Source organism: Cebus imitator, unplaced genomic scaffold, assembly GCF_001604975.1.
Source record: "Cebus imitator isolate Cc_AM_T3 unplaced genomic scaffold, Cebus_imitator-1.0 Scaffold288, whole genome shotgun sequence".
In the NCBI taxonomy this organism is placed as follows: Eukaryota; Metazoa; Chordata; class Mammalia; order Primates; family Cebidae; genus Cebus; species Cebus imitator.
The window spans coordinates 1331019-1343619 of NW_016107603.1; the positions used below are offsets into that span (position 1 = coordinate 1331019).

At 39.7% G+C, this 12601-nt stretch overlaps 1 protein-coding gene across 8 annotated transcripts in view; it reads left to right on the forward strand.

Moving 5' to 3' along the window:
• The window catches only part of AP3S1 (adaptor related protein complex 3 subunit sigma 1), an 85223-nt gene that overhangs the window by 52582 nt on the left and 20040 nt on the right, over positions 1-12601 (forward strand). For 5 of the 8 annotated variants that reach the window (XR_001817421.2, XM_017502026.2, XM_017502029.2 and 2 more), the window contains one exon: positions 7366-7437. The exons of the other annotated variants lie outside the window; for them this stretch is intronic. Coding sequence is in view for 4 of the 5 variants with exons in the window: in XM_017502026.2 (XP_017357515.1) it covers positions 7366-7437 (72 nt within the window). In the remaining variant the exon portion in view is untranslated. The remainder of the gene's footprint in view (positions 1-7365; positions 7438-12601) is intronic. 8 annotated transcript variants of the gene reach the window in all.

Below are 12601 nucleotides of genomic sequence, written 5' to 3' on the forward strand. Positions count from 1 at the left end.
GTAGCCCGGGTCTGTGACTCCCGGTGTTTCTCAGCAAGGCAGCGTTTCCCTGGTCTGTGTGCTGCCAAAGTCTTGGAGTCATGCACTGCTATTTAGTGTCTAAGTGTGTATAATCGTTTTGAAAGTCAGTTTGGCATTATATACTAAAGCTTAACATATGCTACTCTTTGACTTAGCAGTTGTATTCTGAGTATACAATCAGTAGATATGTGTATATATGTTCACTAAAAGATGTGTAAGAAATATTCTTAACAGTACTAATTGTAATGGCCCCCACACTGGAAACAACCCAAATTTATATCACCAGTAGAATGGACACACTGTGATATTCCAATTCAATGGCATACTGTACAACTAAGAATGATTAGCTGTTGTATTATGTAATAACCTGAATAAACCTCACAAAAATAACAGTGAATTAAAGAAGCCACTCACAATAGAGCATATATTGTATATGGTTCAGACATAGATAAAATGTATTCATATTGTTACAAAGGAGGGTATTGGGTACTGTGATGGTTGATAGTGACTGATAGACTATAAGAAGGCTTCTATAATGCTGGTAATGTTAAAACATGATTTGAGTGTTGATTGTACAGAAAATGTGTCATGTTATATATTATGGTTGTTGTACTTTTCTGTGTGTATGTTACACTTAAGTAAAAATTTACTAAGCTTTGTCTTCCATAACTTTAAACTATGATTTTTATAAATAAATATTCAAATGATTTTTAAGTTAAAGACTGTTTTCAATGTAAGTATTTTCTTCTTTCCCAATGGAAATGTCACCAGTAACTTGAGTTGTTTCCCCAGCTCTGGTATTATCTCAGGCTAGTTTCTTTAAGCAGCTATACCTATTAAAAAGGGTCTAAAGCAAAACAGTGAGAAAAAGAACTTTCCCAGCTATTTCATCAGGGCTGCCCTGGTAAAAGGAAGACTTTTCCTCTTTTCACTCCTATTATTACTCACTCCAAAAAGTTAATATTGGTTAATTGCTTGCTCCGTGTTATAGCAGCATTACGCCCATCCAGTCCTCATAACAAAAGTCCGTTGTATGAAAGAAGAAAAATGTATCTGAATTAGAAATCAAATGAGTACAGTCATTTTGGGCACCATGTCACCAGGGCCTTGAAGAAAAATAGATAAAGCTGGGAGTTTGGTTGGGTACTAAATGATACTTATTTTTCACCTACCAAAAAATTAAACTAAAATCTCACTTGTAGATGACCTGTTGTGAAAGGAAAATACAAGACTTTTTTTTTTTTTTGCTTCTACTCCGCAGTCACTTAGTACAATACATCTGACACCAGATGTGTGGTAGTTTGTGCCCCACACACCAAGGAATTCTCCAGCTGAGTGTCTTGTAATTCAATGCTGATGCTATCTACATGGGGATAGTATCAGATCCCATGACACAGTCCCACAAGACTGTCCCCACTTCAGACGCCAGTTGCAAGTGGTAGGTTGTGACCTATACTTCTGATTGAGTGATGGTAAATTGGGATTCTTGTGACCTCCCCCTTCAGTTCAATTAATTTGCCAGAGCAGTTTACACAAATCAGGGAAACATGTTTACCCACCTATTATAAAGAATATTACAAAGGATACAGATGGGCAGCCAGACAGAAGAGATACATAGGGCAAGATAATTTGGGAAAGGGTGTGGAGCTCCAATGTCCTCTCCAGGCATACCTGTCTTCCAAGCACCTTCATATGTTCAGCTCTCCAGAAGTTCAACCCAGACATTTTGGGTTGTTATGAAAGCTTCATTATGTAGTTATGATTGATTAAATCATTAACCATTGGAGATTGACTTAACACTTCAATTTCACTCCCCTACCTGGAAATTGGGGGGATGGGGCTGAAAGTTCAGACCCTGTAATCACATGATTGGTTCCCCCTTGGCAACCAGCCCACATCCTGAGACTACACAGGAGACCTCAGCCATCAGTTATCTCATTAGCATACAAAAAGAGGCATTACCTTGGTAACTCCAATGGTCTTAGGAGCCCTGTGACAGGAAACAGAATGAAAACCAAATATATATTTAACAGCATCACCCTTATGTATACCCTGCTTTGATCAACTTAATAATTTGCCCTCTTCTCACAAATGAAATTATGAATAAAACTGTATATGTTCTTGGTTACTACAGACCTATTATTTCTCCCAGTAACTGGTCTAACTGAAGAAATCAACAAACTATAGCCTGCAGTTCAAATCCCGCCTGCTGCCTGTTTTTGTAAAAAAGCTTTTACTGGAACAGAACCATGTTCATTTGTTTATGTAATGTCTGTGGCTGTTTTGTGTTAGACTCTATGGCCTATAAAGCCTAAAATATTTACTGTCTGACCCTTTGTTGAGAAAGTTTGCCAACCACTGGTCTAAGAAAGTGGTGGTTATAGTCATATACAATTGACCCTTGAACAACCTGGGTTTGAACTGCACGGGTTCACTTACATGTGAATTTTTTCAATAAATATATTGGATAATTTTTTGGAGGTTTGTGACAATTTTAAAAGATTCCTAGATGAATTGCGTAGCCTAGAAATAAGGAAAAATTTTAGAAACAGGTATGTTATAAATGTACAAAATATATGTAGATATGGTATGGTTTGGCTGTGCTCTCACCCAAATCTCAACTTCAATTCCCGTGTGTTGTGGGAGGGCCCTAGTGGGAGGTAATTGAATCGTAGGGGCAGGACTTTCCCTTGCTGTTCTCGTGGTGATAGTGAATAAGTCTCACGAGATCTGTTGGTTTTTTAAAAAAAGGAATTTCCCAGCACAAGCTCACTTCTTTTGTCTGCTGCCATATGAGACATGTCTTTCACCTTCCACCATTATTGTGAGGCTGCCCTCACTATGTGGAACTGTAAGAAGTCCAATAAACCTCTTTATTGTGTAAATTGCCCAATCTAGGGTGTCTTTATCAGCAGCGTGAAAACAGACTATTATAGTAAATTGGTGCCAATACAGTAAATTGGTACTGGGGGTAAGGTGCTGCTGAAAACATACTGAAAATGTGGAAGCGACTTTGGAAATGGGTAACAGGCAAAGACTGGAACAGTTTGGAGGGCTAAAAAGAAGACAGGAAAATATAGGAAAGCGTAGAACTCTCTAGGTCTTATTGAATGGCTTTTACCAAAACACTGATAATGTTATGGACAATGAAATCCAGACTGAGGTGGTCTCTGATGAACATGAGGAGCTTGCTGGGAACTGGAGCAAAGGTGACTCATGTTATTTGTTAGCAAAGAGATTGGCAGCATTTTGCCCCTGCCCAAGAGATTTGTGGAACTTTGACCTTGAGAGAGATGATCTAGGATATCTGGCAGAAGAAAATTTCTAAGCAGCAAAGCATTCAAGAGGTGACTTGTGTGCTGCTGGAAGCATTCGGTTTTGAAAGGGTAGCAGCATAAAAGTTTGGAAAATTTGCAGCCTGACAATGCAATAGAAATGAAAATCCCATTTTATAAGGAGAAATTGAAGCTGGCTGCAGAAATTTGCATTTGTAACAAGAAAATGTTAATACCCAAGACCATGAGGAAAATGTCTCCAGGGCATGTCAGAGGTCTTCATGGCAGTTCCTTGCATCACAGGCATAGAGACCTACAAGGAAAGGATGGTTTCATGGGCTGGGCCAAGGACCCCCTCCACTATGTGCAGCCTTGGTACTGGTACCCTATATCCCAGCTGCTCTTGCCATGGCTAAAAGGGGCCAGGTATAGCTAGGGCGATCATTTCAGAGGGTGAAAGCCCCAAACCTTGGTAGTTTCCATGTTGTGTTGAGCCTGCGGGTACGCAGAAGTCAAGAATTGAGGTTTGGTGTGGTGACTCATGCCTGTAATCCCAGCACTTTGGGAAGCCGAGGCAGGCAGATCACTTGAGGCCAGGAGTTCAAGACCAGCCTGAATAATGTGGCGAAACCTCATCTCTACTAAAAATATAAAAAAATTAGCTGGGTATGATGGTGTGCACTTATAGTCCCAGCTACTTGGGAGGCTGAGGCACAAGAATCACTGGAATCTGGGAGGTGGAGGTTGCAGTGAACTGAGATCACACCACTGCAGTCCAGCCTGGGAGACAGAGCAAGACTCTGTCTCCAAAAAAAAAAAGTCAAGAATTAAGGTTTGGGAACCTCCGTCTCGGTGTCAGAGGATGTGTGGAGATCCCTCGATGTCCAGGCAGAAGTTTGCTGCAGGAGTGGGGCCCTCATGGAGAACTTCTTCTAGGGCAGTGAGGAAGGGAAATGTGGGATTGGTGCCCCCACACAGAGCCATTACTGGGGCACTGCCCCTTGGAGCTGTGAAAAGAGGGCCATCTTCCCCAGACCCTAAAATGATAGATGCACTGACAGCTTGCGCTCTGCACCTGGAAAAGCCACAGACACTCAACACCACCCCATGAAAGCATCCAGAAGGAAGGGTGTACCCTGCAAAGCCACAGTATTGGAGCTGCCCACAGCCATGGGAGCACACCTCTTGCAGTAGCGTGACCTAGATGTGAGACATGGAGTCAAAAGATATCATTCTGGAGCTTTAAGACTTGATTACCACACTGGATTTCAGACTGGCATGGGCCCTGTAACCCCTTTGTTTTGGCCAGTTTCTCCCCTTTGGAATTGCTGTGTTTACCCAATATCTGTACTGCCTTTGTATATGGGAAGTAACTAACTTGCTTTTGATTTTACAGTCTCATAGGCGGAAGGGATATGCCTTGTCTCAGATGAGACTTGGGACTGCAAACTTTTGAGTTAAGGCTGAAATGAGTTTAGACGTCGGGGGACTGTTTGGAAGGCATGATTGGTTTTGAAATGTGAGGACATGAAATTTGGGTGGGGCCAGGGGCAGAATGATATGATTTGGATGTGTCCCCACCCAAATCTCATCCTCAATTCCCAGGTGTTGTGGGAGGGACCTGGTGGGATATAATTGAATCATGGGTGCAGATTTTTCCTGTGCTGTTCTCATGATAGTGAATAAGTCTTATGAGATCTGGTGGTTTTGAAAGTGAAGTTTCCCTGCACAAGTTCTCTTCTCTTGTCTGCCGCCATGTAAAATGTGCCTTTCACCTTCTGCCATGATTGTAAGCCCTCCCCAGCCATGTGGAACTGTAAGTCCAATAAACCTCTTTCTTTTGTAAATTGCCCAATCTAGGATATGTCTTCATCAGCAGCATGAAAATGGACTGCTACATAGATACTACTTTATTTTGTCATTTACTACCATAAAATTTACACAACTCTCTATTATAAACCATTAAAATTTATGAAAAATTATGCAGGACCAGAGAAATAAAGTCACTTAATCCAAATCATATAGCTGATTAAAAATTGCAGAGCTAGTATTATAACTCAGGTTTCCTGAATTTCAGTCCAGTTCTTCTTCCATTGAAACGGGAGAGTTCCCTGACTACCCCCTTGCAGGATATGTGACAGGGGTGTGGCTTGTCTCTTTGTCTGCTATGCACAATGAAACCCCTTATAGGACACTGCCCCACAGCAGCTTCCAGAGGTGAAAACCTTCAACTCCCAAAGTCTAATTGGGTGTGTGTTACAGTGTGCTCCTTTAGCCTTGCCATTCACGGACAGCTTAAGTGCTTACCACTTCAGTGCCCTCTTGGTACCTAAGTTCTTGTCTGGCATCCAGGAAGAATCAGTGGCCAATCTCCTCTTTGACTGTCCCTAGCTGAACTCCTCTCAGTGTTCAGATGCTCCTTTCTTTCTTTCTGCTGTGCCGTTCTGCCATTCTTCTGCTCTTCTGTTCATCTTTTTATTTCTACCTGGAGTCATGGGTTTGAGGTTTATATGGATACACGATAGGGGGGCATGGAGAGCAAAAAGGCAACTTTGGGACACAAAAACAGGAACGCCTGTTCACATTTAAGGCCATGAGTTTCCAGGCTTGAGGGTGGGGCCTTTGCTGGGGAACTGCCCTCTTCTACCCAGTATTTCCCTGTCTCCTGTCTGTATCACCGTTATATTGCATCACATTCTCCCCCGCCACCTCCTGAAATAATTCCAACTCCCAGGCCTCCCTACATTCCTGTTGTTAAGGCTGTTATTACATTATAATAATATTGTATACTATTATATAATTTATTATTAATTGATATTTCTTTTTACTTTTAATACTGCCTCATTTAGGATGATAAATTATATGGTCACTTTATCTGAAGTTTCTACTGAAAGGGGTGGTGAGAATAGAAATGGGAATAGAATAGTGAGAACTATGCAAGGTAGAATTTAAGAGATTAATTTTTGAAGGTTTGCATTGGGGTCATCAAGATCATCTCAATGATTTACTAGGATGCACTGGATTCAAGTTGTTATACTCATGCTATGGTTTATTATTATTAAAGTGAAAGGATACAGAGTAAAATCAGCAAAGGCACATGGAATGTAGCCTGGAAGACTCCAGTTGCAAGCTGTCAGGCCTCCCTTTCTATTGGAGTTACACAGGACATGCTTAATTTCTCCCAAAATATGTGATAATGTGTACAGAGTATTCCCAATCAGGGACGTTTACCCTGGGGGTTAGTCACATAGGTTTGTCATGTCTGCATGACTGACCTTGGCTACTTAAGCTTCAAATCCTCAGAGAAAAAGCAGGTGTTCACTATAAATCACATTATTAACATAAACTACCTGTTCAAACTGCTACAGCATGGCCCGAGACCTCCAGCATAGAAAAGCACTGTAATCAGACAACTTTCTGAAAGGTTGGAGCTTAGTTCTCAGGAGCTGGCCAGGGGATAGTCCTGAAAACAGTTCATTTATGGGAATGTATAGAGTTTGAACAACCCAAGCCTGCTGAGGCGACTGTTTTCCACACAACGTCATACAAGTTATTCAATTTAGAGTTTGAATCCATGTAAACCTGATTCTAAGGTCTGTGCTTTTTCCATAAGTAATTTTTAGCAGTGTTTTATGCTGATTTGATAATTAAAAATTACTGGCTACATTAGGTATAGTAGGGACTTGGACTGTGCCTCACCTTTCTTGATAGATATTTCCTAATGAGCTTTTTTCCCCCTCACATCAAAATAAGGAAGCTTAGTTGAGTATTTTTAAGTGCTTTTGTAAGCACTTAATGGTATTAAGACTCTCTAGTTGTAGTCATTTTCAAAAAAAGTTTATTTTGTTTCCTATACTTACATATTGAAAAGTAACTTATCTGTAGTTAAACTTGGTAGTTTTAGGACTCTGTTTTTTTACTTTTTTTTTTTTGCATTTAATACAATTTTTAGTTTGAAAAGATAAACATATAATACAAAATTTTAGTTCACAATAGAATTGCCTTCCTTATAGATAATATGTTTGAATAAATTTAAACAGTCCTTTAAACCTTTTTTCTTTTTCCATAGGTGTTTGTGGAAACATTAGACAAATGTTTTGAAAATGTCTGTGAACTGGATTTGATTTTCCATGTAGACAAGGTACTATTTCTATTGTCACATCTTCTAAGCTTTTTAAGAAAAATATTAACTTATAATTGTCATAGCGAAATGGTTTTAATAAATAATTCTGTTTTTATTCTTTTACTTATTATTCAATCATAAATTATTTTTACTATGAGCCAGGATTTGAACTTGGTGGAAAAGATTCAGATCCTGCCTTAGAGGAATTCATGTCTAAGGGCGGAAACAATGGCATTAACAAATAATAATAGTATGTACAGCATGTTAATGGGAACACAACTGAACCACTTACCTCTGCCTAGGAGACTGTGAATGAAGGAAATTACATTTAAATTAGATTTTAAGGGATTAGTAGATGTTTCACACATAGAAAAGGAGAGGATGGCCCTACTGGCAGAGATATAAAATATAGGCCTTTTTATATCAGGAGGGACTGATATTGATCAACAGGCCTAATTTAAAAGAACCATTAATGCCATGACTTTGAACTTTATTGTGAGACAATTTAATGTTTTTAAACAAGTTTTTACTGACATTATTGTTGCTTTATTTTTTTTTCGTATTTTTTTGGCAGGATGATTTGTGTGTGTGTGTGTGTGTGTGTGTGTGTGTGTGTGTGTGTGTGTTATGGACATTGAATTGGTAGGCTGGGAAAATAAACACAGGGAAATCAATTAAGAGTTTATTGCAGTAGTCCCAAAAGAAATGATTAAGACACTAGGATGAGATGATGTTTGGAAGAAGGTAGAACTGATAGGACTTGATGGCTTGTTGAAAGCTGAAGGTGAGAGAAAGGAAGAATGACAGATTTCTACCAGTATTGGTAGATTATTTGTGATATGAAACTTAGGAGGAAAAGATTCCACTTTCACTATGTGCAGATTTTTTTCTGTATTAAGTTTGTATAATCTAAGAGATTGTTTATGAGTGCTTCAACCACTGAATAAGATAGTCTGAAAATTTTAGCAAAAAAAAATCCATTGTGATTTTTAAAAATTGGTTTTATTGAGGCATAATTTACAGGCATTAAAAGTCAACAGTTTTAAGCTTACAAAACTTAAGTTTTGACAAGTGTGTATAGTACATGTCACCAGCATCACAGTCAAAATACAAGGAATGCATTTCATTATTTGTGAATGTCAAAAAAAATTACTTTTCTCATTAGTCAATATTCTAGATCATATGTCTCATTTACTAAGTGATTTCATATTATAAATTCACTTTGGACAGAGTAATTAAACATGATATTTTTAGGAGTCTGTTTTTAGTGTTCTACTGTTTTTCTCTAATAACTATGTCTAATGCCTATTCACACTTTCAAAGACTCTTGTTATTTTTAGTCGTTAGGGTTCACAGTATTCAAAATTATGTTTAGAAGACCAGGTGCAGGTGCTCATGTCTGTAATGCCAGCACTTTGGGAGTCTGAGGCCAGAGGATTGCTTGAGCCCAGGAGTTTGAGGCCATCATGGGCAACATGGTGAAACTTGGTCTCTACAAAAAATACAAAAATTAGCCAGGTGTAGTGGTATGCGTCTGTACTCCTAGCTGCTAGGGAGGCTGAGGTGGGAGGATCACCTGAGCCCGGGGAGGTTGAGGCTTCATGATTGTGCCACTGAACTTCAGCCTGCGTGATAGAGTGAGACCCTTTCTCAAAAAAAAAAAATTATGTTTTGGTACATGATTAAAATTTTTAGAAAGCTGTGTTTTAAAATGACTGCTGAGAGGTCATCAGTTTATAGAAATACATTTACCATCTTTTAAGAAAATTGAGGACTCTTGTGAAATGTTGTGGTAAGAGTAAGGTTCATATATATATATATATATATATATATAACTAGAGAAAGAGAATAAAAGTTTTTAAGGAAATTAAGCTCTACTCATCTACAAGTTCCATACATGACAAAAAATATTTTTAAAACTTCTATTTCACATTAGTATGCATTCATTTTAGAAAAATCAGAAAATACAGATGAGAAAAATATGTGAAAATCATCCCTATTCCAGAGATTGCCTACTGTTAACATTTTAGAATATGTATAGTTCTTGATTTTTTGCTACAAATATATACAGAAACAAATACATCTTTTAAAACAATAAAGATGGGATCATACAACATGTATTTTGTGTAGCCTGTTTATTTTACACAACACCATATTACTATTTTAGAAGCTGCCAAAATTGCTGTCTCTCTTTACTCTGGGCTAAGATGTTGTTTTAGTTGTTCAAGACAATGAGACAAAAGTTTTAGGACACAAAGAGTCAGAGATCAAATAGGTATTTCCTTTCTATTATCCAAAATGCTAACTTTGCTTTCAGCCCTTTGATGAGAGTAGGATTATTTTCAACTTTAAAAAATACACATATTTTTAAAAATTTCAACTTTTAAGCAGCTCTGGACCTTCCAGCAGTAGGGATCTTCTGACTGGCTCAGTTCATACTTTCTTAAAGGCAGACACAGAGAGGTTTGCACACAACCCTCAGACTCCTGGGCCACAATTGAGTAGATGAAGAAAAAGTGTAGAGAATACCCCTTTTGTTATCAGTCAGGATGTAATGTATGTAAAGCTAGTTTATGCTGCAGTAGCAAATATGAAAACATTAGCCTCCTAGAACAAAAAAGTGTTATTTCCCATTCACACAGTATGTTTTTCATATTCCACATGCTGTCATTTTGGGATCCATGGTGACAAAGCTGCCACCATCCAGAACATTGTTAGTTTCTATGTCAGAGAGAAAAAAAAAAGGTTTCATTGGGTAAATTTATCTGCTTTTCAAGGTATCACAGATGATAGTTTTACCAAATATTTTGCTACTGCAAACATGGATCACTAACTTTCTATCTAATATAACAGTTTCCATGTGGCCAACTGCCCAACCTGTAAACCACTGTCAAATCGTTATTGTGGTTGCTACCAGTTTCTTTTTATAAATCGTTACATGCTAATAGCTGTATCAATCACATAGGCTAGTGTAGTCACCTTGAAGTAGTGGGACAGACCCTCCCCTGCTCACAGTTGGTTTGGATGTAGAGACTAACAATGCCACAGGTGCCCCAAGAGGACAGGAAAATGTTTATTACACATATAATGAGGCTTTCTGGAGAAAGCAGAGAACAGCACCTGGCTTGTGTTTTATGGTAGTTAGGTGGTGCGGATGGGGTAAGAATTTCTGCATGTGGGCCAGGTGTTAGGTTATCTAAACTTTCCACTATTGTAAAGGGAGAAGCACCCAGACTTTCTTAACAGCTTGCCCAGATGTGGGGCAGTAGAGGAAGGAGGACTAGTAGGACTTGAAGTCTGTGAGCAGACAAGCATTAAAAATGGAGTCAGACCCTTTATCGCCTACAGATGTTATGCTGTAGTTATTACCCCTAAAATCCTAAAATATGAATAATTCAGTTCATTTCTTACTTAGCTACATGTTTATTGTGAGTTTGTTGGGAGGAGCTGCTGAGTTATCTGCCCATTTCCTGTATAGTGTGGCTCTGATTGTGCGGCCCCATGTTGTTGCCCCTATTGGAAAAAAGCATCAAAATCCAGGGCAAAATGAGAAAGCTAAAGATTCTCTGCAGGGCTTAGTTGGAGGATGTATGACTTTGATAATTACAGCTATTAATATACTCTGTTCTTCTCTCTGCATCCCACCACTTGCCTTCACAAGTGATTAGGATAGAGATCTGATTGGAGGTCTAAGTGCCTTTCCTACCCCTGAGGCTGGGAGAATGAAGACTTAAGAGCAGAGTGGTTTCCTCCAACTTGGTCCCTCTTGTGGATATTGACAGCCTGGTCTTAAATCACAGGCACAGAATGAGACTCCTTTTACTTTAACCAAATGAAAGAGTCTAGCCATTAATAACATCTTGAAACCCAGACCTGAGCACAGTTAGCCAATAGAAAAAAAGCACTGCCATCTGAGCAAGAGAGATGAGGAGCAGATTGAACAATCAGAATATATGTTCCACGAAAAAGAACTATTGGAGAAGATAGAGTAACACCGAAAATTTTATATTTTTAAAATTTAGGAAATTTTATACTTTTTAAATTAATTTATTTATTTGGTATGGGTGGGGTCTTGCTTTGTTGCCCAGGCTGGTCTTGAACTTCTGGCCTCAAGTGATCCTCTTCCTGCCTTGGCCTCCCAAAGCATTGGGATTATAGGTGTGAGCCACCACCTGGCTTCATTTGAAATTTTAAAATGATTTTAAAAATACTTAAGATTTGGAAAAGTCTTCTTGGGCTTGAAAAATATTTGTCAGACTGAAAAGTTTTATAAAGAAAGTGGTCGTAATTGAGGCTTAAATTAAAGGTAGAAGATCAAATGCAGGAAATAATCTCAAAGCATAAGAATGAAAGGTAGATGTGGGAGAAGGGAAGATGGCCGACTAGGAACAGCTCAGGATTGCAGCCCCCAGTGAAAGTGCAGAGGGTGAGTGGACCCGCATTTCCAGGTGGATTTTTATTGCCCACAGACCAAGAGATTCCCAGGCGGAGGAGCCCCAAGGGTCGCCAGCGCAGCTGTTTTGGCCGGCGCCCTGGCGCAGCAGTTCTCCATACAAAATACACTGGTCCGGGTGCCCTTTCAGCTGGCAGTTGGAGCCCCAGGAAGGCAGATCACCCATTCATCTGATTTAAAAAGGAACTGAAACAGGGAGCCAGGCCAGGAGATTCCTGGGCAAAAAAGACGCCACGAATCTCAGCGCCGCTGTTTCAGCCAGCGCAGTGAGTCGCCACAGGAGAAATCACACAGATCCCGGCGTCTTTTCAACAGGCAACTGGAACACCTGGAAGAGAGTCGACTGTTCAACTGAAAAAAAAAACAGACTCTGAGTCACGGAGTCAGGTGATCAGGCTCGGCTGGACCCACCCCACACACACAAAAAAAGAAACAGCAATTGAAAATGCTCTGGGTTGAGAGTTTCACAGCAAGCACAGCTGAACCCAGGACAGCCCAGCTCTGTGGGGGAGGGGTGTCCACCATTACTGAGACACTCCACCACTACGAAGGTAGTCCGCCATCGCCGAGGCAGCCGACCGTTGCCAAGGCAACCTGCCATTACAAAGACAGTCTGCCATTACAGAGGTGGGCCACCATTGCCGAGGCAGTTCTAACTACACCCATATAAACAGACTGCAGGGAAGATCACATGGCAGCTGGGCGGAGCCCACAGCAGCTCAGCAAAGC